Raw genomic sequence first — 25,140 nt, forward strand, 5'->3', positions numbered from 1 at the left:
ACAAGTTGTATCTAGGGCCATACCTTTAAATACATATTTACAATTTATATACATGTAATGTGTTTAATCTCACTTTTTGGATTAATAAAATAATTCTGTTTGATTGGATTAAAATGCAGGAAAATGCCATCTTTGTGATAGTGCGACTTACAAATAAGTGTCTTGAGAACTACATGCCTCAGAACAGGAAAATGATATCCTCCTCTTTATAGAACCCCATTTAAAAATCAGATCAGGTTTACAAAAAGGACACAAAGAACCAGTAGCTTTTAACTTACTGCTGTGACCACACTTTTGACAGCAAGACCATAAAACCTACATATCTGCATTCCTCAAAGCCTTGTGCAACCAGTTGAATCAAAATCATTGTGGTTGGGCTGACATGGTTGTAAGGGGTTCTGCTTCATTTCACCTCCTTTATATAATTTGAATGCATTCAGCTTGTAACATTCACACAGCACAGGAAATTGAACTCTCTTCTCATTTTGGTTTGACTTCAGATCATGGCATATTTAATAAGATGCCTAAAAGGGGACCAGAACCAAAATAAATGGAAATTGAGATTTATACAAATTTTAGACAGTACAAAATAGTTGAAATCAATTAAATATGAATCATGTTCATTAAAAGTTACCTCCAGAATTTATAAAAAAAATAATGAACCATGTCAAAATATTACTATGTTGCGGTGAAATTTCATACTTCCAGAATTATTTGAGGTACAAATGGAAGTAGGAAGAAGTGAAATGGAGGTATGAATTGGTGAAAATGTGATATTAATTTCTGACCTACTTCCATTTTTTTTAAGTGGAGGCCACACACAAAATCTAAATACTCAAATCTCATAGCTATTTGAATGTAATAAGATCAATCTTTTTAGCAAACATTTGATATTACACCGTATTTCCTATGATATGGTCCTGATCTGCAACAGATTGGAACTAAAACAACCAAGTATCCTACACGCTATTTACTGGAGTTGTAACAGCAATCAATTACAACAAACTAAGAGTAGTTTGTAGAAAATTACTTTGACATTTTGATTGTGTAAGCAAGTACCAAGAAAGTTGTGAAATGTTCCATGGTCAGTTTTAAATATTTCACAGCAAATGACATCTCTTTTTGTACCCAAAACTAAGAAGAAGAAAGGCAAATAAATGATCTGCAGCTGTTTGAATCATTCATTACAATGAAAAATAATGCTCCATAAACCCATCTTCTCAGCAGCAAACAGGAAAAGGATACTTAAGGCCATTACTTGGTGAAAACAGGGAATAATTTAGCCACCATCAAAACAAAAAGCAGAGCTAAAAGGAAGTCAGTATTATTGTATGTGGTTTGGCTGAGAGTGATAAACACGCCACATGAATAATATTACATAATCATTTCCCTCTATTATTGCTCAACCTAAAAAATTGCATTGGTTTGCTAACGAGGTTATTGATCATTTGTAAAGCAACAATTTAAATGCTGCCTCTACTACATTTGCTAGCCAAAATATTAAAGGGTTCAGTCTTTTTCATCTGTCCTAAACTGATTAAACTGTCACTTTGTGACAGCATAATCACACATTCTGCTTCTCCCGCTTAGTTCTACCATGTCTAACTAATCACTCTTGCTGTAATTAAATACACTCACTGAAAGTAGGGATGTGGGTAGCAGACCCGCTGGGTTTGATGAGGGGCCACTATGAATATGGATTGTTTTGGTTTATCCCACGGTTACTTGGTCAGACGAGAATCTGTTGAGTCTTTTAGACTGATCAAAGCCTTGAGGTCTTTGTTGGCGTTTCTGTGGCTTGATTGGCCCCATTGTCCTGCTGTGGGGAGACCACCATCATCAGGGAGTGCCGTTGCCATGGGGGGTTGGTGGTACAGGTCAAAGTGGCATGCACATGAATACAAACACCCAGGATTTTCCTTCCATCACTGCATCGCGATGCATTCACTTATTTTAAATGCCTTGACTGATTGGCGCATAATCTTATATTAAATATGCCAGCACTACTGTTGGTTCTTTTTCAAAATAATTAGGAACTTTAGCACGCGACAAATGAAGTGACGTTTTAACATTCAGCTGAATTTACAAGTGAATTTTTAATGCAACTGGAAGCCAGTTATAAAATTAAATTTATGTAAATCTAAACTGTCTGTGAATACAGCAAAGCAAGTAAATGTCACTGAGAGTTTGCTGAAATGGTGTGTTTGATTAAATTAATAGTGAACAACATTCAAGCTTTGATGGTCATTCATAGAAAAAGAAGACAATGTTCCTGTAAAGGTTAATTTCAGGCCAGAGTCTTTGTTGGAAACATTATAAAACAATTACTGTCTATTGAGTGTTGCCCTTTGCTCATATATATATTCACAAGATGTGTTTTTCCTCCAGTTTTAAGTGACATTTAATTGCACTCTCATTCTTTGTACCCTAAAATGCCTCAGTAACCCCCGATTTCTTGACACAAGGTAAAACTAACAACATCAGAAGTCTGCAACTTTCTTTCCAGGTGTTTGACTTAGAATGGTGTAGATTGTCCCCTTCAGTTTGTTAACCGACCCTTGTTGAATATGGAGCAGGCCTTACTTAGAACCATGCTTGTCACTCAGCAAGTCTGAAAACAAACAGACCCTCAAAGAGCTCCTGTTTAGTCTGGCAGGACCCGGCAGAGCTGTCATTTAGAACAGGGTCGCAGAAATAGCTCAACTGGATTAATTAGTCTTCAAAACTTACAACTTTCATAGATTGTAAAGAAGTTAAGATTCATGATTTGCATACAAAGGTTTATCTCTAATAGCTACGACAACGGCGTTCTGAGTTTTCATTAAGCAGTAAGTTTCCCTGTGGCATTATGATTATGGATGAACTGTTTTGCGGGTTTTGAGGGTTTCAAAGCTTGAAAAGCCCTTTGGTGTAGCTCCAGCAGCCACCTTCAGGCCAGCGGGAGTACTGCAGCATTAAAATAGCTCAAAGGAGGCTGCCCTGTCTTAGAAATCTGCTTAAGGTCAGAGTGGAAAATGTATTCATATAAATTGCCGCTCATTATTTGAATACAGGTTTTAATTGAAGTAAATGTATGTATTTGTAGCTGTACAAATATATTTTACACCAATATAATGTAAGTTAACAGAAGACTTGGTGTTCTAGTAACTTTTTCAAAAGTTGATGATGATCTTTATTTAAAAGAACATATCTGCATTACTTGGAAAAAGTGCAGGTCACATTTTAAAGTGGCCCAAACGTATTTGGCCTTATTTTAAAAAGCAGTTGCCTGTCCGTTTAACATTGTAACTTAACACTGAATAATAAAACCCTTTTATAAATTGGAGTTCAGTTTAAACCCTAATTACTCCGTGGCCTGTAGGATCAAAACATTGAATGACATGGTACCTGGAGGGGTTCTAATTTGAAGATCACTGTTGACCAGAAAATCTTTTCAGATTAACCATAAAATATCTTGATTATCCCCAGGATCTTGGGGAAAATATTCTGTAGACTGGTGAGGCGAGAAACAAGGCCTTATGGTAGATGGTAAATACTATTATTACTATTATGTTATGCATAAAATTATTAAAGAAAAACATCCTTACTCACATAAACTAAGATTATCTTTGATAATAGGATGATCTGGAGATTAAGTAAAAGCAGAAGAAACCTTCAGAGGCCAAGTACCTTTTCACAGCATTATTGCCAAGTCATGCTCATGAAATTAAAGATTAGTATCATCCGTTTCTGAAAGGGTAGAGTATTGAGTGGCGTGTGCTGTAAATTAGTTTTCTTATGACCCCAGCGATTCTGGATACAGTAGATTATTTTCTCTGTGCTGTACTTCGCTTGGCAGCCTCATTCTGATTTTGTAGGGGTAATGTTTATTCAACATAAATCATGATCATAGACGAGAACATTTTCATGCGCCACAGTCTGCAAACCACAGTGAGAAATAACTGATGATTTGATTAACTAAACCAATTTAATGAACTGTGGGGCATCTCTGATGCTTCACATTTTTATGTAACGCAGAATGTGACTTGGGTTGGGGTTATTAAAAAGGTTTGTCTCGCTCAGTTTCACACTCCTGGGACTGTGTTGCTGGCTCGCTGTCATGATTTACAGGAGCCCTGGAGTATAACTGAGCCATTGTTAAAGTTGTCAGTAACACCTGTGTTTTTCTCCTGTCACATCACAAAATAAGTGTTTCAGCCCTGATGTTTGTTAGTGTTTCTATAATAATAAAATGAAACCATGCTTTCAGACATTTCTGTAAATATATAAAACATTTAAACATCACAGTTACACAAGTATTCACACGCTTTGATTTGACATCTGAAATTGAGCTCAGGAGCACCTGGTTCCCTCTGATCATCCTTGAGATGCTTCTGCAATTTAACTGGAGTCCAGCTATTGTAGATCCAGTGCGTTGCACATGGTTTTGAATGGAGCGCACTGCTCGATAGAGCAGAGCAGAAACCAGGCAACAAAGTCAGAGCAGCTACCTCTGGACCTCCAAGGCTGAATTGTGTTGAGGTACAATTCTGTCGAAGAATACAAAAGATGCTGGCGGCACTCATTGCCATGTTGAGTGCTGCCAACATTCCTTCCTTGTATGTTTCAGCAACAATAATTTAAAAAAAATTTTAAACATTCTTCTTACGTTATTCAACATTGGCTCCTTCTTCAAGAAAAACTGGACATTTAATGAGTCTTGGCTTGAGAACAGGGTTTTTTGAATTTGGCTAAAATCTGTTTTTTTGTAGCTGTTATGCAACAGTTTGTACTGTAGGCGTTGGGAGTTTTGTAAACTAGGTGTAAAAAGACTTGACTCACATGCTAAGAGACACCAGTTTAGGGTTACAGTCGTATTTATATTTTTAAAGTTCAGAAGAACATTAAATATAAGCTTTTAAGTAGTTTTAAAAGTTTATTTTTCTTTGGTAATGTTGATCTTAATTGTCATTCGTAAAGGTATTAAAATCTTCCTGAAATTTGCATTAGACCTGTTTTCCTAATTTCGATAGAAAATGTTTTACATTTACGAAAACAAACCCCCAAAAAACCCCATGAAGGTTCTTCATAACTATTGATGGGTGTGGACAAGAAAACTTATGTGCAAAGTGTCTTTGTGTTCATTTCAGAATCTATGACCAGTGTCTCTGTGTAGGAGCATAGTCCCACCACCAACATAAAGTTGTGCGTCATCTGCATATCTGGAAATTGATCATTTAATCACCCGGTGGAGTTCAGAGTTTAACTGCCTGTTTCTCCCGCAGATCTGTCGTCTCCAGAGGCACCTGTCTGCAGGAGAGCACCAGCAGGACCTCTTCCAAGACCAGCCACCCATATTTGTGTCTCAGCGCTCCCAGCCACCCACTCAGAGTCTGGTGGAGCTGATCGAGCTGTGTGGAGGCACAGCCTGCAAAACGGTTCGGCAGGCAGGTATCTGCGTAGGAAAGTACAGTGGCAGGAGGCCAGAGGGCAGCAGGATCCTGTCAGAGCAGTGGATTCTGGGTAAGACGGTCCTCTAACGTCTGTGATAAAAGCTAAATTACTGCTTCAGGGTTTTAATGCGTTTCTCTTGTTTTGCTCTGTTCTTTTTCAGATAGCATAACCAATCTGAAGATCCTACCTTATGACAACTATGACTTGGAATAATGGGGACTAATTGTTTGGAGTTTTGTTCAGTATTGTTAATTTTTCTCAGCGCCTGCTGTGACTGATTACACGACAGGCGCCAGCAATCTCCTGCTGTTCTTCTCTTTTCTCTGTTACTTTCATGGTTTGTAAGTGTCTTCATATAGTTTATATAAATCTAATCAAATATATTGCTTTTCTAAAACTTTGTTTGCTATGGAAAATGTTTACTACTCAGCAGCAGCATCAATTGTGCTCTTGTTTATGTTACTGTGAAGCCTGACAAACTGCCTTTGCAAGCTGTATGTTGGTACCTTGCCATTTATGTGTTTACATTAAGTAGAAACCACTACAGGCTGTTTGGATATTAGATAATGTGACTTTAGAAAGACTTGCTTAGCCAGTTCACAGGAAAATTCTTTATCCTGATAAAAATGTGTTGTGATGTCATTTTTAATAAATACTTTTTGTTTAAATGTGGTATTTGGGTTTTATTTTCAATAAATAAGGTTTTCAATCAGGATCATCGGTTATTGGTGTGGCTTGGACGCCCTCTAGTTTGATAGATTTTGTTGACCTTGTTTATTCTTTTGACAGAAAAATTATTGCTTTAGATGACTCTGAGTTTCAGATGGGATTTTAGAGTTGATCAATTTGTGTACTTCACGGAAAGTACAGAAAACCCTGAATATGTGACAAGTGTTCGTGTATTGTCAGCTAAGATGGAATCTTCCTACACATTAGGTCAATATGCATCTTTATCAAGGCAGGATTCAATGTTTATTTGACTTCAGACACTGAGACTGTTTATCTGAATGTGCTGTCTCTTAAGGTCTTATGATAAAGCGATGCGGTCAACTTAACTTGCACTTTACAGAACTTGTCTATCTAAACATGATCTGATTGCTATAAACTTCTTTTTTTTCAAAGTTTATTTGATAGGGACAGACACACATTTACATAGACAAACTGAATGAAACAGCAGTCCCATGTTAGCATCATGGTGCAATAGCAACAGCTAATTCGCAGCACTTGTCCCTAGATGGGCTTTTTTTTTCTAAAAATAATAACTCTAAAAATTGAAGTGAAATCATTTGAAACAACACGACATAATATATTCAGAGAAGTGTAAAAAAAATTAAAAATGAGTACAGGTCTGTTTTTGGCATAACCAGAGTTTTGTTTGATTTTTGAACATACTAAAACTGGTTACAGACTTTTAAGTGAACAGGGAGTGAGTTCCAAGCTGCAGATCCTCTCACAGACAGTGCACTTTCTGAAATGCCACCAAATTCAGATGACAGAAAATGAAAAGGTCTGTTTTTTGTTTCCAATCATTTCTTAAATGTTTACTTGCCTTTTGATTTGTTACTTTTGAATAGATTAATTCTCCATGTAACCCGCTACACCTCTTATTTGTGCTCTCTCTACTTGAAGTCCAAATAAGACCCCAGGTAATAAATCTCTTGTGTACAAAAATGTGGTATTTTTATAGAGCTTTAAAGTACATTTGTTCTGAGGTGAATATCCCTCTGAATAAGCTAGTCTGAGCAAGAAGAAGGTTAAGTTGCAGCCAGGACCTGTATTATTAAATCAATGTGCCCTTACAGTAAGCAATATTACCATTTAATAACCTCTTCAAAGTAGACGTCCATAATTCCTCTAAGAACACATCAAATCTTTTCAGATTTACGAATGAAAGCATTTTTCTTAGCTCTAGCTTAGTTTATATTGATATGTTAGTTGTAGAGTCCTTGAAATGTAATTTTTACTTGCATCAGTGTACTGGATATTGCGTTTTAAATTCTATTACTAGTATGAGAGAATCCAAAACCAAAGCAGACTTATGCCATATTAATACAACTCCATTCTGAAGGTTGGATTTCACTCTTGTAAAATATTCACGGAACAGAACATATTTTCCAGTCACTATTGCTGGTTTAACAGTGAAGCAAATACATTATACTGATTAAAGGGAACACTATATTACCTATTAATTTATTATGCTGTATTACTTTCCTATTAGTTACTCGTCTCTGACTAAAATGCTTTATATGTTCTGTTTAAACCAGCCTACTCATATTGCTGGTGGCCTTTTTTCTTAAGTTCCTATGTAAATAATTATCAACTATTCTATAAATTACCACCCAACTCATGCAATAAACCACAACACATTCAGAAGGTTTGATTAAAGAAATAAAATAATCTCTATTCCAGTGATTTGTTTAATAAGCTTAAAATACAATATTTTTTCAGTGCCTGCATGCCAAAAAATTATTGATTTGATGATAAGCTCTGCAAAAGTTAGTGTTCATTATATCAAAATATGGTAATGTAAATATGTAAATGTAAATTAATATTAAGCGTGGAGAACCACCAAATGTACAGCTTCCTTTGCTTCCCGTCTTGTAGAACTATTGCAGGTACAAACAGATTAAAGATAAGTAAAAAAAATATTCACACTTCTCTAAGTAGTTTCAGTGCACTCTAAACAAATTTCCTGGATTTCTTAGCCCCTGACTGACTGTTAGCCTCTGGATTTACGCTCATTTAAGACGAAAATAAAATGTTCTACTTCACCTAAGATATACTGGCCTCTCCTAATCTTTTAAAACATAATTTCAGGAGACAGGAACTATACCTTTAAGAAAAGGAACTTTTATCTAAAAAATTATGTGTTACAATTGCTTGCCATACTAAAGCCGCTCCTACGCCGCCTTCTATTGCATCACTTAGCCAATCAACTTCCTTACTGCTCTAACGCGTCGTGACGTAGGGAGGCGTGTGTGACATTTGCTGCTGTAAGCTAGGAGCCGGATAAAAATGAAGTGAGGCAGGAAATAGAGTATTTTTTTTCCTTTTAGCAACTACTTTGACTTTTTATTTGGATTTTGTGGTCCTTCCGGCGTTAGAAGAGACAGTTTAGAGGGAAGGAGAAAACTTCTACTTTGGCCTGACTCGATTTATTATCGGCTAGCGCTTTTTACTTAACTTGTACAGTTCGGAGTTAGAACTGTTCTCGTTTCCATGGATATTTCTAACATGTTCAGATAATTTATGTAACTTGATGTTGTTGTCTTTTTCCGGCTTAAGCTGAGTTTGCAGACTGCTTTTCTCGCCTACAGGGGTACATTTTTGCCTCCTTCTGCAGCTTTCTCACTTTCCTATGCTGACCTCTCGGGGCAGGTGTGCTGAAAGTAGGCCAGGTGTTCAGTGGTACAGATAGGGTACATTGTAATATAATCACGGTGTGTGGTACTGGTCCAACAGCCAACTTCAGGGATTTGTAAAAGAGGTGCCACCATGCTGCTCTCTCTGGTTGTGCACACATACTCGCTGCGGTACTGGTTTCCTGCCACCTTCATGCTGGGTACAGCCCCAGCATATGTTCTGTCATGGGGGGTTTGGCGCTTACTTTCCACCGTCTTACCAGCAAGGTTTTACCATAAATTAGACGACCGACTGTACTGCATCTACCAGAGCATGGTCCTGTTCTTCTTTGAAAACTACACAGGGGTCGAGGTGAGTTAAACCTTCACTTTGTGTGCATAAAAATGAACTGATGTTTAGTTCTGAAGGCCTGTTTCTCATGAAAACATTGCGTTTGTGCAACTTTTAAAGTCTTGTGAAATATATTCAATAATTGAGGTAAAAGTAGTTGACTAAGTTTTTAAAAGCAATCCTGATGAGCCAGTTGTATGGCAAGAAAGTCTGCATTTTTCTCTGGTGCCTTGCCACACCTTGCACAGAGGGGTGTGTGTAGACAAATCATGATAAATAAGCCGCCGTAAAAATCTTTGTGCATACTATGAACGTGTGAAAGTACAATATTGGGTGCAGGAGTATTTGATAAGATTAGAGTGCTGAATATAAATTCCCAGAGTGTTGATATCAGCAGAATAGGTTGGAAGCTAAACCTTGACTGAGTTTCTTTACTGATCTCATTTGTTTGGTAAAAATCTGCAAAATAAATTCACTTTTAATTGCAGTGGTATAATCTAACTAGACTTAAAAAGAAAGCTAATGTTTTACTTTGAGCACTTTTTCTGAGTTTGAGGGGAAAAAACTATATTAATATCAGTGTCTGCAATATTCATATTACAAAGAACTATTCAGTGTTTAATGATTGTTGTCTTGTACATTTCAGGTGTTTTTGATGCATGTTAATATTGAGTCTTATGGCAGCAGATGCTCACACTGGACTCTAATGACATTGTTCAAAATGCTAAAGGTCATAGATGAAGCATAGATGAGAAAGCAAAGAAAGAAGAATACAGGCATATATCATACCTGATACTGTTATTGCAATTTTTACCATTAATAGCGTCATCTCAAAAAAATTTTTGAGATGACGCCTTAGGTCTGGGTTCAAATCCCAGGCTGGAGTCTTTCTACATGGCCTTGTTTTTCCCCATGCATTCATGAGTTTTCTCTGTACTCCAGCTTCCTCCTCCCACAATCCAAAAAAAAACCCTTCCAAGAAACAAATGTTAGCTTAATTGATCTGGATGGATAAATAAATGTACTGAAATTAAGTTATTTATTAAAGTATTTCTGTTGTGATTTTTACTCCTGAGGCGGACTTACTTTAGAGGATTTTACAAATCTGTTCAAGGCATTTCTGTAGATGTGATCGGCAATCTTTATATAAAACATAAGCTTGTTACCTTAGCGTGAAATATTTTCACCATCTACTTTTTGACCTGTTTTTAACAATTTAATTCTCTGTTTTACTTTAGATTGTTTTATATGGAGATATACCAAAGAATAAAGAGAACGTCATCTACCTTTCTAATCATCAATGCACAGGTAGAGTATTTAGATATACAGCTTCCATCTATAATTACAAAGTAACATCTGTTGAAGGTTGTTCTTTGTCTGCCTTTTCAGCTGATTGGATTATTGCTGACATGCTGGCCATCAGACAGAGCGCCATCGGTCACGTCAGATACGTCCTAAAAGATGGACTCAAGTGGCTCCCGTTGTATGGCTGGTATTTTTCACAGGTGACGCAGTATTAAGAAGTCCTCTAGCAATCATAATCTAAAAAAAAAAATCAAAAATTTTTTTTCTTACTATTTGTTGTATTTTGTTTTTTTTCCTTTTAGCACGGGGGAATCTTTGTGAAAAGAAGTGCAAAGTTTAATGAAAAGGCCATGAAGAGGAAGCTTCTCAGTCAGACTCGATGTGGAGCTCCAGTAAGTACGCAGCTCTGGGGAAACGATGACGAGACCACAGCAAACATTTAGTGAAATCAACATCTCTACATTTTGTCATAGCCTTTTTTTTTTTTTACTTCAGCATCTGTTTAATTCCAACACATTCTGCTTTAATGAGATAATGACCTTGGAATCTGAAAACCCTTTTTTTTTAATTATTTCAATCATTTGAAATTTTCTGCTAGTAAGTCATAAACACAGTTTTTTGTTTTTTTTAGTTATTCAAGTGAATATGTGTATAAAAGCTTTTTATTACTAACCTTTAGTGTTTATGTTCAAATTTAGAGCGCCCTTATGAAGTTTCACTAATGTGAAAAGCAGCACAGATTGAGTTGCAGGGCTTGTTTGTAATCATGTTTTTTGGATTTGACTCTGAGGGATTATGGTGTGTGCAGCTGTGCAATCCAAATACTGCTAACATTGTGGGGACCTTTTCATATTGACACAGTTACAGTTTAGTTTACTTGTTCTTAAACATACACTGCTGCGAAAGAAACCTGACTTGCTTACAGATTTCATCTGTCTTTTTTTTGTCACGTACTACGGCGTTTCTGATCATCAAGCAAACAGAAATAGATTCAGCTGTGTGAAAAAGTGTTTGCCCACTTTCTTATTTCCTCTTTTCTTTTTTTTTTCGTTGCATGTTTGTCATGTTTGGGTGTTTCAGAACCTCAGAGCAATTTAAACATTAGTCAAAGACAAAAAGTAAACACAAAATTCAATTTTTAAATTAAGGTGTGTAATTTTTAGGGAGAAGACAAAACAAAATCTAAGCTTACGTGGCCCAGTGTGAAAAAAGGTGACTGCTCCTTAAACCTAATAACTGGTTGGTTCACCCTTAGCAGCAGCAACTGTAAACAAGTGCTTGTGATAACTTGCAGTCGGTTTTCAAGTTTTGACCACTCATCTTTGCAGAATTGTTGTAGTTCAGCCACATTGGCTTTTTTTTTTTTTTTTTTTTTTTGCATAAATGTCCTTTTTAAGGTCAGGCCACATGTCCTATTTAAGTGATTTCTTAATTCTGTAGTTCTGGCAGTAATTATTACAAAGTTTGGTTTGATTGATTACAATAGACTATTATATTTACTCAGGTTATCTGTGTATGCTTGATCTGAAGCACGTGGCAAAAACAGAATCTGTAAGAGGAGTTTGCTTTTTCACAGCACTGTAAAACTAAACAGGCATAACTGATTACATTATTAAATAGAGTAATTGTATGAATTTGTTTTATTGTTGGTATTCATTCACTAGTAGGTATGGTTTTTATTACAGAACATTTTCAGATTGTCTTGAAGTCCTCTAAGGTAACAAAAACGGGAGTTGTTTTGTTTTATTGTTTCTTACGTGAAACCCTTTATTTAGAGCCAAATTAGTACAATGAAAGCTCTGTTGTGAAACTTGTGCTCACAAAGAAAGAAATCTGCAGTGAAACAATGACGCTGGGAAACGGTGCCAATAACCTGTGATTAAAGATGCCATTCAGATTACTTTTATTTAATGAGTTTAACTAGCCCCTAATAGAAGAAAAAAAACGTTATTTTCTTGATTTTTTTATTTTTTTTTATAGAAGAAAAACAAATTTGTGAAGTCTTCTTATTGGTATTAAAAGCTAATGATAAAATTCAACTTATATTTTTCAGCTAGAATCCTGAAAAATGATCTGGTTTAACGGTTTTAACTCTGTTTGTCAGGAGATTCCTTTTGCCATGCAAAATCAGTTTTCTCGCTAATAAATCCTGTACATTTTTTTAAACTTCTATTTACTCAGTATCACCTCCATCTGAATGTTTATTTTTCTTTCTTCTCCCCACAGATGTACCTTGTCATTTTTCCCGAAGGAACTCGGTATAATCCAGAGCTGAAGAATGTCATCACCGACAGTCAGAAGTTTGCTGAGCGAGAAGGTGGGGGCAGGATTCAGCAGCCTCTAACTGCTGCTGTGTAGGCTGCACACACACTGTTTCACTGCCAACAGCTCACATCTGGAAAACAGCTGAGTTAGTTAAGTTATGCAACCTGTGGTCACCTTGCAGGCAGCTGCTGTATCCATAAGTACATTTAGAAAACCCCTAGATCCTGAAGTTACATGTTATTTATAATACTTTTTTTTTTTTTTTTTTTAGAAAAAAGAACATTTCTGACTGTAAAAACCAGCTCAAATAAAGTTAAAACAGACATTTACATACACGGTATAAAAAGAAACAAAATCTTATTTTCTCTCTCTAAATCAGACTTAATATTTCTTGTTTCAGCTCCTTTAGGATGACCAAAATTTAAACCACATAGACAATCAGTCACCACACAATTAGTCAGTCCTTGGTCAATGTGGTACCATTCTCTGCTCACTAATGCCTCACTCAGCAGATAAACTGATGAGCACATGCCATCCCTCCCAAGCGATTTATGTGGATTAAAGGGGAAGGTGATATTCAGAGCTGTGGCCCAGAGATAGGCTTAATCTCCACAGAATCTCCAAACAACACGAAGCCCCGGCTGCACTTTAGCATCGTAAGCGCCACCAGCAAATGCAATTAGTTGGAAAAACCTAATGCAGTGTTGCTCAGTTCATTTCAGCTGGCCTTGTGGTCTAAAACATGAATAATCATTCACTTTTTCACGCTAATTTTGTCTAAGCAGATGTGAGCTGCTTCATATTTGGGCAGCTGTTGAATTTATTCCAGCTGTTGCTTTTTTTTAAATGTATTTATTTACTTATTTTGCAGGGCTGGCTGTTCTGAAGCACACTCTCACACCCAGGGTGAAGGCGTCTCACCTCGCCGTTAGCATCATGAATGACAGCCTGGACGCCGTATATGACGTCACAGTAGCTTATGAGGGAACGCTGGACGATTCCAGTCAGAGGAGACCCGCACCTTCGATGGCAGGTACCTCTCTGCAACCGCATGGCATGTTCAAAGAATTTAGATCAAGACGTTAAATAATTTTATTGGGAATTTTTTTTATTTGTTTTTGCCAGATAATTAATTAGGCTTTGTCCTAAGAGCTATCACACCTGACAAAGAAATGTTTTTTTTTTATTATTATTTTCTCGTGGGGATTGTAGTTTTGATTACAACAAAAAATGAAAAAAACTACAAAATGCATTGGAGCATATATCCCTAATCATTATCACTTTAAAATGTCCATTTTTGTATGACATGCAAGTACTTTTCCCTCAAATGTACAAATATAATTCCAGTTTTCTATTCATTTTGTGGATCTAAATTAAAGGATAATATTTGTATCGATAAAGAATAAACATTTCTCCAATTTGTGCACTAACATATGAAAGAATGGCATTCTCCAAACAGGCTGTTGATCTTTTACACATTAAATTTACTCATAAAGTTTAGAGCAGCTTTTGTAGAAATTAGAAAAGTAAAAGAAGATGTATAGAAAAGAAGTCTAGATGAGAGTAAAATTGTTTTTTTTGCTGAAGCCTTATTTTATAAATTTGTTTCAACTGGAGTTGCCGGGAGAAGTCTACCTGTAACCTTAGTTTTATTTTTAAAAGAGAAAAAATAGCTAATGAATGAATATATTAGCTATTTTTTTCTCTTTTAAAAATAAAACTAAGGCTACAGGTAGACTTCTCCTGGCAACTCAAGTCTGCACAAACATTGTTATGTTCAGCCTTCCTGGTAATTAATCACACAGCAAACATCACCTTTTAACAACCCTGCCTTCCTGTAAACTGCGTGACTCTCGTGTTTTTGGAGTCTCTGATTATTGTTGTTTTTTCCTTGTTCTTTGAAAAACACTGCTGGAAATTTCGAATAAAAAAAAAACAACAACAGGAGAAAAACATCCAGTTACAGTCAGGAATAAACGTGGATGTTTCTCGCAAACAAGGCAGAGAATAGAAAAGCATTCCTCTCATCACGCACTTCCTGGCCTCATGCGGTGAAGGTGACTTTAGTGGCGTTGGTGGAAGTGACCCACGCCTGCGTCCGCGCCACCACCGCTGCTCTCTGTGAAGGCTCGGGTTGGAACTGTGACTTTCAAAAACCAAAATATTAATTTAGGTGGTTGGATTAAAATGCAACTTTTACTGTTGATCTGTAAACTTGAAAACTACACATTTAAACCTCAACTTTAAACCATAAAATAACAGTTTGTATATAACTTATTTTTTAGTGTGGGGCTATGCCAAAGAGGAGTTCTAAATAGAAAATATTATTTTTGTACAGTTTTGGCTTACTTGATGTTCTGAATATAATGTTCTTTTAGCAAATGGCCTTTTTTGAGTCTTCATACTCTATTAATCAATTGCTAAAGTAGCTGACGATTATTTCAATAATCGATTAATCATTTCAGCCTTACAGTAGATATGCAAGTTTTTCCTTGGACTGAATGCGTGTGTGTGTGTTTTTTGTTTTTATTTTATTTTTTTAAACTACATTTCAATTATTTTACACAAAGCACGTGTTTCACGGTTCTTGCTCAGATGATGTGTAACACAATAGATGAATTGATTTTTGCGCCTTCTCCTGACATCCGTTAAAAGCTTGTAACAGGAAATTGTCCACATGTGACTCTAGAGTCGCTGTCTTTATGATCCAAAGTCTTGATTTGTATTTTTCCCCTTAACTTTTATTACTTTTATTAACTCCAGGAGGTGTTTACTACACTTTCTTCAGCAGCACACTTCACATTTATTGGCTGGTTTCAAAAAACCTTAAACAACCCTGTCATTACAGTAGCATCACGTCATGTGGAAAAATCACACAGAACTTGACTAGAGTTACTCATCTGTCCTTCATTGTCTGTCTCCCACTTATCTGAGATCAGTTTGCAGGGAAAACAAGTCCAGAAGGAAAACCCAGACGTCACATAAACTTGCCCTTATCTACAGTCAAAACAGTAGATGTGTGTTTAAATCTACTGGAACTGCAACTAACAAGTGTGGTCTAATAAGTCTAAGTTAAGGACAAGAACCGTGAGCATGACAGTAAAGAAAGCTTAATAAAGCTCAGTGTTGGAGAACTACTGCATAGTCATGACATCTTGGGTCTCCAGGGAACCTTAGTAACCAATTTAGACTTTTTTCCCCTTATATCTGCTGCAAGTTCTTGAAGCTCATATTGTAGTGAAAACCTGCTGATTGAAAGTTTTACGTGGGAAACTTTATTCTTCCAATTCTGTCAATTAAAAGTTAAACAACATTTAAGTTTTAGCGGAAGAAATAATATTTTCTTTTTTCAGTTTGTTAAAAATACTGAAGAAATCAATAGATTTTTTTAATTTTTATTAATGAAGTACTTAATGAAGTACTTCTTGCTTCTACTGATCGACACCTCTGACTTTATTTCTTAAAGTGTGTAAATGTTATTTAGATTATGAGGTGATGTTTGGCTCTCCAGAGTAGAGCGTTGGTTTCCTTCTTCTGTTCCATGTAGTTGTTGTTTAAGTTGTTGTGGAGATTTGTTTGCTCTAACGGAGCCACCTCTGCCTTCTCTTGCATTTTCGCGACGTCACGTGTTTTTTAGTTAAATTGTTTGTTGCTCTGTATCTCACTTGAGTTGTGGATAATCATTCAGCTGCCGTATGTTGTGTCTGAAGGCCGGTGTAAATCTGAGCAGCTGGTGTTATAGATGCTCTTTCTAACGGTGAAGCAGCGCGTCGCTGTGGTCTTCGATCACGTTTCCTCTTTTGGCCTTCGGCGGCACATTTCCTGATAATATTGCATGTTGTGGAAACAGGAACCTGAGGTTCTCAGGGGGATACACGTGTAGCCTTGAGCCTTAACTCTTGGTTGCGCTTTTACGTGTGACCTTCTCAGGCACACTGACTTTTGTTTCTCCACCGATCGACCGGGCAGGTAATTTGGCTGGAGGCTTCATGTTGAAAATGTATAAATATTTTTGCATTGTAGTATTCAAAATGGCAGATAAAGATTAAGCTAATGAACTAATCAAGATGTTTGCTCTTTACATGATCTCAGCCTTGTTCGCTGCTCTTCCTCTCCTCAGGCTGCAGATTGTTTCAGCTCCGCATCCCAGCAGCTCCACTCCATCACTGTCACCCCGCGCCGATTTTAAGAGCCCGCTGTACGTGCCTCTTTGCTGAAAGGGACTTCCTGTTTTTGTTTAGCCTCTTTTTGTTTTTTATGTTTGACAGAATTCCTATGCAAGGAATGTCCCCGCATCCACATCCACTTTGACCGCGTGGACATCAAGGGAATCCCATTAGAGCCCGAGCTTTTCCGCAGGTGGATGCACCAACGCTTCGAAATGAAGGACCGGTGAGTGTGTGTTGATGTGCAGACCAGTCCTTGTGAAGCATGAGTGATTTATTTATTTTATTTTATTTTTTGAAGAACCAGACTTGAACTGTATGTGGAAGAGAATTGCTACTTTATTTTAAAAGTCTAACTTTATAGGTCTTTCAAATTCTACACTTTATAATTAGGTTTTACAGAAATGCGTAGCGCTTTGACTGAACTGAAACGCTGTTAAGCTCATGCTAAATTAAAAGGGAGCATTACCTTTAAAAGCTGATTTCGTATGTCACAAATAGAACCATTACTCTTTTTTTCTTGAAACATTACAATTTTTGTATTAATAAAATAAACTTCCTTTTATAAGATTTTTTTAATTAAGCTGAACATATGTTATTAAAACTTCCCATGTTGTTGAAAAGAATTAAGTTTATTTCCTAAAAGAAGCAAAGTCAGTCGTTTTATTGGATTAAAATAATTGATTTCATTGCCAGCTCAGCAACAAAAAAGCCTGACCTGTGTTTGTGCTGTAACTGCTGGTTCTGCCCAGTTCCTTTCACTTTGCACTTTATTTTCATTCCCTCTTGCACTTCTCCGACAGCATGAAACCCCCCTAAGAGACCCTTACGTCTTTCTTTCTCTCTTCTTTCCTGAAAGGATGTTGACAGATTTCTACGAGTCAGAGGATCCGGATAAAAAGGGCAGATTCCCCGGCGAGGGCAGAATCTCTCTGCTGAACCTCTCCAAGTCCCTTCCCTCTGCGCTCATTTTGGGAGGGCTAACACTGCCAATGCTGCTGACGGAGAACGGCAGAAAACTTTACGTGAGAACCTGGGTTTACGGGACGCTGCTGGGCTGGCTGTGGGTGAACATTTCTCCCTAAAAGCTGCAGGGGACACGACTGCCATGTTGAGACACGGGGAAGATGCGGAGAGAGGCGCTCCTTTCCTGTATCGCAGAAACGCTCGGTGTGTTTCAGATGCAGAGCCGCACCTTGATGAGATCCAAGAGTGTTCGACTGTCCAGCTGTTGACCGGAGACACTGAGAAATACTTGAACCTTTATGTAAAAAAAAAAAAAAAAAAAGAAAGAAATATATATATATATAAAACAGATTTATTGCAACATCATACATTTCTCAAAATTTGAATAGAAAAATATCCTAACATTATTAGATTTTGCCAAATTAGCATTCTTGCATGCATTTTCTTTTCCATCAATCTTTGGCAATATATAAAGATCATGTTATTTTTTAAAAGCCAAGTGAGCTAGTTACCTAAACAACAAAAACAAGTCATAACTTAAGTGCACTGACTAATCAGTACCAGTTGTAATACTTTTAAGCCAAGTCCCATATCTGGAGGAATATGCACTTTTATCACACAAAGTGATGTTTTTACACTGGCAGAACAAAACGGCACACAGCTCCCCCCCACCCCCCGCAGGGGGGTCCATGAACACGACACCAGCTGCGTTGTTTACCGTACTCAAATACTCTCGCTGACGTCCTTTTTTAAATGTTTTCTCCTGACTGCGAATGTAGCGCTAGATTCACATTTATTCGTGCAAATGTGAAGAAGCTGAGAATGCAATCTGCTGGATTGTTTCCGAGCACAGTTCTTTGTCACGGAGCTCGCATGGAGGAATGTGCGCCGACGATGCAAAATGTGTTCTACCAGTGTAAAATGTTACTCAAACCTTTAAAGTGTCAGTCGTTGCCAAAAGCTGGTGTTTGCCATAACGTCAAATGGAGAGTGTCTCTCTGTGTTTTGTGTGTGTTGTTTTTAGCTCAGATTTACAGCTTCAGATTTGCTTCCGTCTTCTTTTCTTTTATTTCAGTATCCAGTTTCATTACATTTATTACACCACCTTACAGTTCTTGTGAAAGTGTCTACCTAACAAAATGCTGACAAAGCCAAGATACCAGTATATATTGCAGGTGCACTCAAAGCCATTTGTATTATCACATCAATGTATTAAGAAATGCACTGTTTGTCCATTGTTGTTTACTGTAAGAGAAAACCATTGCATTTTCCACTTGTCACTTTATCTGTAAGCAGTCTTGTCCTCCTCTAATGTTAGTCTTTTGTGTTTTCCTCATCTTAGTACAGCAATCGCATCGTTTTTACATGTCGCTCTGATACCTCACTTGAATAATCCTTCCTTTAAAAAAAAAAAAATCCTTGTCAGCCATTTTATACTCATTTTTATCCTGACAAGAGCGGACTTGTAACATCGTCAGGAAACTCTGTAGACGGTATTTAAATGCCATCAGTTTTTTGGAAACGTGTGCCTTCTCTTTGGTGGGGCCACAGTGGCTCTTCTCCACCAGGTGACGGCACTGGGCCGCTTTGCTGGACTCGACTCTTACAGCAGCTTGTGGTCATGTTGTCTACAGCTCAGAGTGGCTTTTTTTGCTCAAAAAATGCTTTGATTTATACTTTTTTGAAGACTATTATTAAACAATGAAACCTTTAATGTGGTTTGAGGTGTGGAACTTTGGGATCAGATGGAAATAAAGATTTTTTTTGTTTTCTGGGGAATTAAATTTTCTGTGTTACCTTTTTTTTATAGATAATTTACTGTCTGAGTTAAACAGGCAAAATTTTAGGTTATTGTGATATAAATCAAGAAGCCCATGATAAATCATGTCAAATCTATTTCCACTATGAATGTTATCCCTTATGATTTGATATCAGCATTGGGGGGAGGGGGGGATGGTACTAGGTCAGAAGGACTGACAAAAAGATGATCACAACACCAATTCTTTTTAAGTAATTTTATTTATATAGCACATTTTCAGCAACAAGGCAATTCAAAGTGCTTTACACAAGTTAAAAGGAAATGCAAAATAAACCAAAGGAAAGAAAAAAGTAAAAAAAACTAATCTAATGTTCTAAAGTATGTAAACTTAAGTGCTTCTGTTCAGGGTTGCTAAGTATTTGATTCCATTTCTAAATAGTACTTGTGTAAAAATACATGTTTTCAAATCCAAGATGAGAATGACCACGGAGAAAACCCATTGGCAGCATCGCTGCGGGTCTTTTTTCCCCTCATAAGGACCTATGTTTTTGCAGAGGAGAATTCATTCAAGACAAATAAGTTTTGATTGAAAATCATAAGATATCCAGTAGGAAAATGTAATTCTTTTATTTAGTAACAGGTCCAAACATAGATCAAAATCTGAACAAGAATTGAATATTAACATTTTGTATTGAAGTTAGCTTGCTACAATAAGCGTCTGGAGATCAGAGATGTTTTACAGGTCCTTCTCAAAATTAGCATGTTGTGATAAAGTTCATTATTTTCCATAATGCAATGATAATTTAACTGTCATATTTTAGATTCACTGCACACCCACTGAAATATTTCAGGTCTTTTATTGGGTTTGATTCCCGGCCCCGGTCTTTCTGCCTGGAGTTCGCATGTTCTCCCTGTGTATGTGTGGGTTTTCACCAGGTACTCTGGTTTCCCCCCACAGTCCAAAAAACATGACTGTCAGGGTAATTGGTCTGTCTAAATTGTCCCTAGGTGTGAGTGTGTGTGTGCATGGTCGTTTGTCCTGTGTGTCTGTGTTGCCCTGCGACAGACTGGCGACTGTCCAGGGTGACCACGCCTCTCGCCCGGAACGTCAGCTGGAGATAGGCACCAGCATCTCTCCCGACCCCACCAAGGGTGTAAGAAAATGGATGGAAAAAGAAAAGTGTTTTAATACAAAAAAAGTCAAAACTTCAAATCTTCAAATAATTATGTTCAGTTATGCACTCAATACTTGGTCGGGAATCCTTTTGCAGAAATGATTGCTTCAATGCGGCCTGGCATGGAGGCAATCAGGCTGTGGCACTGCTGAGGTGTTATGGAGGCCCAGGATGCTTCGATAGCAGCCTYAAGCTCATCCAGAGTGTTGGGTCTTGCGTCTCTCAACTTTCTCTTCACAATATCCCACAGATTGTCTATGGGGTTCAGGTCAGGAGAGTTGGCAGGCCAATTGAGCACAGTAATACCATGGTCAGTAAACCATTTACCAGTGGTTTTGGCACCGTGAGCAGGTACCAGGTCGTGCTGAAAAATGAAATCTTCATATCCATAAAGCTTTTCAGCAGATGGAAGCATGAAGTGCTCCAAAATCTCCTGATAGCTAGCTGTATTGACCCTGCCCTTGATAAAACACAGTGGACTAACACCAGCAGCTGACATGGCTCCCCAGACCATCACKGACTGTGGGTACTTGACRCTGGACTTCTGGCATTTTGGCATTTCCTTCTCCCCAGTCTTCCTCCAGACTCTGGCACCTTGATTTCCGAATGACATGCAAAATTTGCTTTCATCCGAAAAAAGTACTTTGGACCACTGAGCAACAGTCCAGTGCTGCTTCTCTGTAGCCCAGGTCAGGCGATTCTGCCGCTGTTTCTGGTTCAACAGTGGCTTGACCTGGGGAATGCGGCACCTGTAGCCCATTTCCTGCACACGCCTGTGCACGGTGGCTCTGGATGTTTCTACTCCAGACTCAGTCCACTGCTTCCGCAGGTCCCCCAATGTCTGGAATCGGCCCTTCTCCACAATCTTCCTCAGGGTCCGGTCACCTCTTCTCGTTGTGCAGCGTTTTCTGCCACACTTTTCCCTTCCCACAGACTTCCCACTGAGGTGCCTTGATACAGCACTCTGGGAACAGCCTATTCGTTCAGAAATTTCTTTCTGTGTCTTACCCTCTTGCTTGAGTGTGTCAATGATGGCCTTCTGGACATCAGTAAGGTCGGTAGTCTTACCCATGATTGCGATGTTGCAGGTGTTGCGTCAATCCGCGTTTCCCCATCAGATACGGTTCCCCAATATTCTTGCCTCTTCTCTCCGCCCCGCCCACGCGGCAAAATACGCCAGTGCTCTTGATGTGATGAGCACTGAGAAAGCACGCGCGTAGCAAGCACACGCTTGTTCGGCGCGCTTATCTGGGGAACTACGGACACCGTGAAAGCTCAAACAACATGCTTCGGCAAAGTTGTCACACTTTGTTTCACGTTTTTGTGCGGGGCGGAGCGGCAATAAGACGCAGGGTGAACAGTATCTGACGGGGAAACGAGGATTGACGTAACAGCTGTTTTGAATAATGAACCAGGCTGGGAGTTTTTAAAAGCCTCAGATTCAGATGATTGAGTTAATTGTTCGTTCAGAGAACCTTTTCATGATATGCTAATTTTTTGAGATAGGAATTTTAGGTTTTCATGAGCTGTATGCCAAAATCATCAGTATTAAAACGATAATATTTGTAATATTTCAGTTGGTGTGCAGTGATTCTAAAATATGTAACCGTTTATTTTTTTATCATTACATTATGGAAAATAATGAACTTTATCACAATATACAAATTTTTTTAAAAGGACCTGGAAATTGGTACTGGTTCGGGTAGCAAATAAACTAATCTAGTCATATTTTCAATTTTGATGAAGGTCAGCGAACACAACATTAACCAAATCTGCCATGCGCAGTCCGGAAGGTGAGCACCAACGGCAGGAAGTGTAGGACCACAAATTGAAATCTGCCAGTGCTGATCTTTGATTTGGACGACGGGTAAGAAAGAGTTTCTCAACGATAAGGGAGTTATTTATTTGTCGTAAGATAAGAATATGTGTCTAAAGAAGTCGCCTTATTAATATCCTATTTCTTCGTTAGCCTCGGTTGTTCTGCAGTAGCTTGCTTATATCATTGAAAGACAAACGGCGACATCTAGTTGTTAATCCTATGTACTACATAGATTAGAGATTCCAAATCCTAAGAAAGTTGAACTGATAGTCGATGTTCAGAGTTAGCTAAACCTGTTACGGGACTGTGTGTGTGAATTGAATTATTTCTCGTTTTAGTTGTTCTACTCCTTTTCTAATGTAAACAATTTAAAAAGTCAACGTTGTGTTTGCAGCTCTGCACTGGCAATGGACTGGATTGGTTTCGGCTATGCTGCATTCACCATTTTTGGTGGATATATGGGATACAAGAGAAAAGGTTAAACGTACTAATTTCATTTGTACAAATTTTCAATTCATTTACAGTAACCTTTTGTAGACGTGGTGAATTAATGAGTTACAACAACACTTAATCTCCTTTTGGGATCAATAAAGTATTTTTGAATTTGAATTTTCATAGAACTCCTTCTCAAAGTTATGTCTTTTCTTATCATCACTGTCTTTAAATGATTGCAGGCAGTGTGATGTCCCTGACTGCTGGTTTAGTTTTTGGTGGATTATCTGCGTATGGAGCCTATAATGTCTCCAAAGATCCAAAAGATATCCGGGTGCTGTTGGGTTAGTATACCTTATATTTCTAATTGCCATGTTAATGTTAATTGGACATTATCTTGGCTAAAAAGAAAACCAAGAAAGCCTAATCCACACATGCAAAGAAGTCAGTAGGTTTATTGATTTAAATTGTGTAATGAAGTGAACTGACACAGTTAATGGTTAATGAAAATATGATGAAGAGAAGCTGCAAAAATGCATTGGAAGCAAAAAAACTTGTCGAATCTGTCAAAGCAATTTTCCCTCCAATCAGCGCTTGTCAATATAAGATAGTTTAGACCTAATTTATGGCCCATTAAAGGACTGCTAATCACCAAAGCCTCACAGAAGAAACATGTTGGGAAAGGACCAAGAGACCTCTCAAGACCTTTGCAACCTTGTTGCACAATATATTGATGCCTCTGTTTACAGACATTTAGGGCCTGTAAAATTTACAATGCCTGTTAAAATGCTAGTCTTATGACATGCACCTGAGAACATGATAAATAATTAACCTTTTCCCGATTTATGTTACAAATATCCAATAAAATTGAACTGAAAATGAACAAATCTGGTAGAAAGAAAATTTAAAGGGGGAAAAAAGCTATACTAACCTGATTTCTCCTTAATAGAAAAATGTTTTTCAACCGAATTGTACAGAAGTTACAGTATGTCACTTAGGAAATATTTTGAAATTAAGTAAAATTAACTTTAAAAAAAACCCCCAAAACATTCTAATAACCTATAACAATAATAATTTATCAGGGCTGTGTGTTTCTGCTGAGAGCCAACAACTGCTCCATGAAAGATTTCTGAGATGCAATGAAAATAATCAAAAGATTTGTTCAAGCGACAATGAACAGTTTGAATGGAAAGATGAGTCAAAATCATATCCGAGTAAATTCATGTGGCTAGTTTCTCCACAAAGGAGACACATAGATACTGCCATTTCTACAAAAAAACCCGAATACATTTCAGCAAATGTGTTTAATATTTATGTGTTTTCCCTGCTTCGTGTCAGGGGGTTTCTTTCATTTCACAAACTTGATTTCGGTCTGTGTTTCAGGCTCCTCTGGGTTGCTGGCAGTCATCATGGGAATGAGATACAAGAAATCAAGGAAATTAATGCCGGCGGGGATTATGTCGGGGCTAAGGTCAGTCAGAATTGCTTATCTTGCAGAAAAGCCGATTTTGCAATGAACTGTTGAAACAAATCTGCTGATTCACTGTTTTGTTCTCTCTTTTTCAGCTTACTGATGGTGTTTCGCCTGTTGCTTTTGCCCATAATGTAGCGCTAGCGCCATAATAATAACCGACCAAGCTGTACTGACCAGACTCGGATGACTCTTGACTTTCCACAAGCAAGACTTCACAAAAGAAAGCTGTTCTTCCAAATCTGTATTTTTGTGAGTTTTTAAAAGGAATGTATTCATGACCTGTGTGTGAGACTGTGTGATTGTAAGCTAATGAACTCTAATTTACTTATTGTTGTGGCAAATATTTCTAAACACTGCATTTTTTTTGTATTTTATATCTGTTAATAAAATGAAAATAAAGATCAGAAATTTTAAATAATTGAAACTGTATCTTTTAATTCTTACGTGTCTGCAATTGGGTAACAGTAAATAAGGAATTATGTCTAAAATATTTGTAGAATCACAATAGCTGAAGAAATGTGACTTGTACAGTGCATATTTTTTACATAAAATGTTCTAAAAGCCTGTGATTAAAAACAAAAACACAACAGCCTCTGAGATGTTATCTCAAAACTTCTCCATTCATTTAGTTTACACCTTCTGGAAAAGGTTCC

At 37.5% G+C, this 25,140-nt stretch overlaps 3 protein-coding genes across 4 annotated transcripts in view; all 3 read left to right on the forward strand.

Annotated features, from left to right (window-relative positions):
- mcph1 (microcephalin 1) overlaps positions 1–6,105 on the forward strand; it is a 34,620-nt gene extending 28,515 nt beyond the window's left edge. For both annotated transcript variants that reach the window (XM_008429778.2, XM_008429779.2), the window contains exons 14-15: positions 5,265–5,502; positions 5,594–6,105. In XM_008429778.2, coding sequence (XP_008428000.2) covers positions 5,265–5,502; positions 5,594–5,646 — 291 coding nt within the window. In that variant the 3' untranslated portion in view covers positions 5,647–6,105. The remainder of the gene's footprint in view (positions 1–5,264; positions 5,503–5,593) is intronic.
- Positions 6,106–8,387: 2,282 nt separating this feature from the next.
- On the forward strand, positions 8,388–19,597 carry agpat5 (1-acylglycerol-3-phosphate O-acyltransferase 5 (lysophosphatidic acid acyltransferase, epsilon)). The gene is made up of 8 exons (XM_008429780.2): positions 8,388–9,147; positions 10,365–10,434; positions 10,516–10,631; positions 10,734–10,823; positions 12,658–12,748; positions 13,568–13,729; positions 16,965–17,088; positions 17,722–19,597. Exons 1-8 carry the CDS (start codon positions 8,929–8,931, stop codon positions 17,945–17,947), a joined length of 1,098 nt encoding a protein of 365 aa, XP_008428002.1. The 5' UTR covers positions 8,388–8,928; the 3' UTR covers positions 17,948–19,597.
- Positions 19,598–22,517: 2,920 nt separating this feature from the next.
- On the forward strand, positions 22,518–24,765 carry tmem14a (transmembrane protein 14A). Its single transcript, XM_008429781.1, has 5 exons — positions 22,518–22,629; positions 22,976–23,058; positions 23,256–23,357; positions 24,397–24,484; positions 24,580–24,765. The coding sequence occupies exons 2-5, from the start codon at positions 22,989–22,991 to the stop codon at positions 24,620–24,622; spliced, it is 303 nt and encodes a 100-aa protein (XP_008428003.1). The 5' UTR covers positions 22,518–22,629; positions 22,976–22,988; the 3' UTR covers positions 24,623–24,765.
- Positions 24,766–25,140: the final 375 nt, after the last annotated feature.

This window comes from Poecilia reticulata, linkage group LG15 (assembly GCF_000633615.1).
Source record: "Poecilia reticulata strain Guanapo linkage group LG15, Guppy_female_1.0+MT, whole genome shotgun sequence".
Lineage (NCBI taxonomy): Eukaryota > Metazoa > Chordata > Actinopteri > Cyprinodontiformes > Poeciliidae > Poecilia > Poecilia reticulata.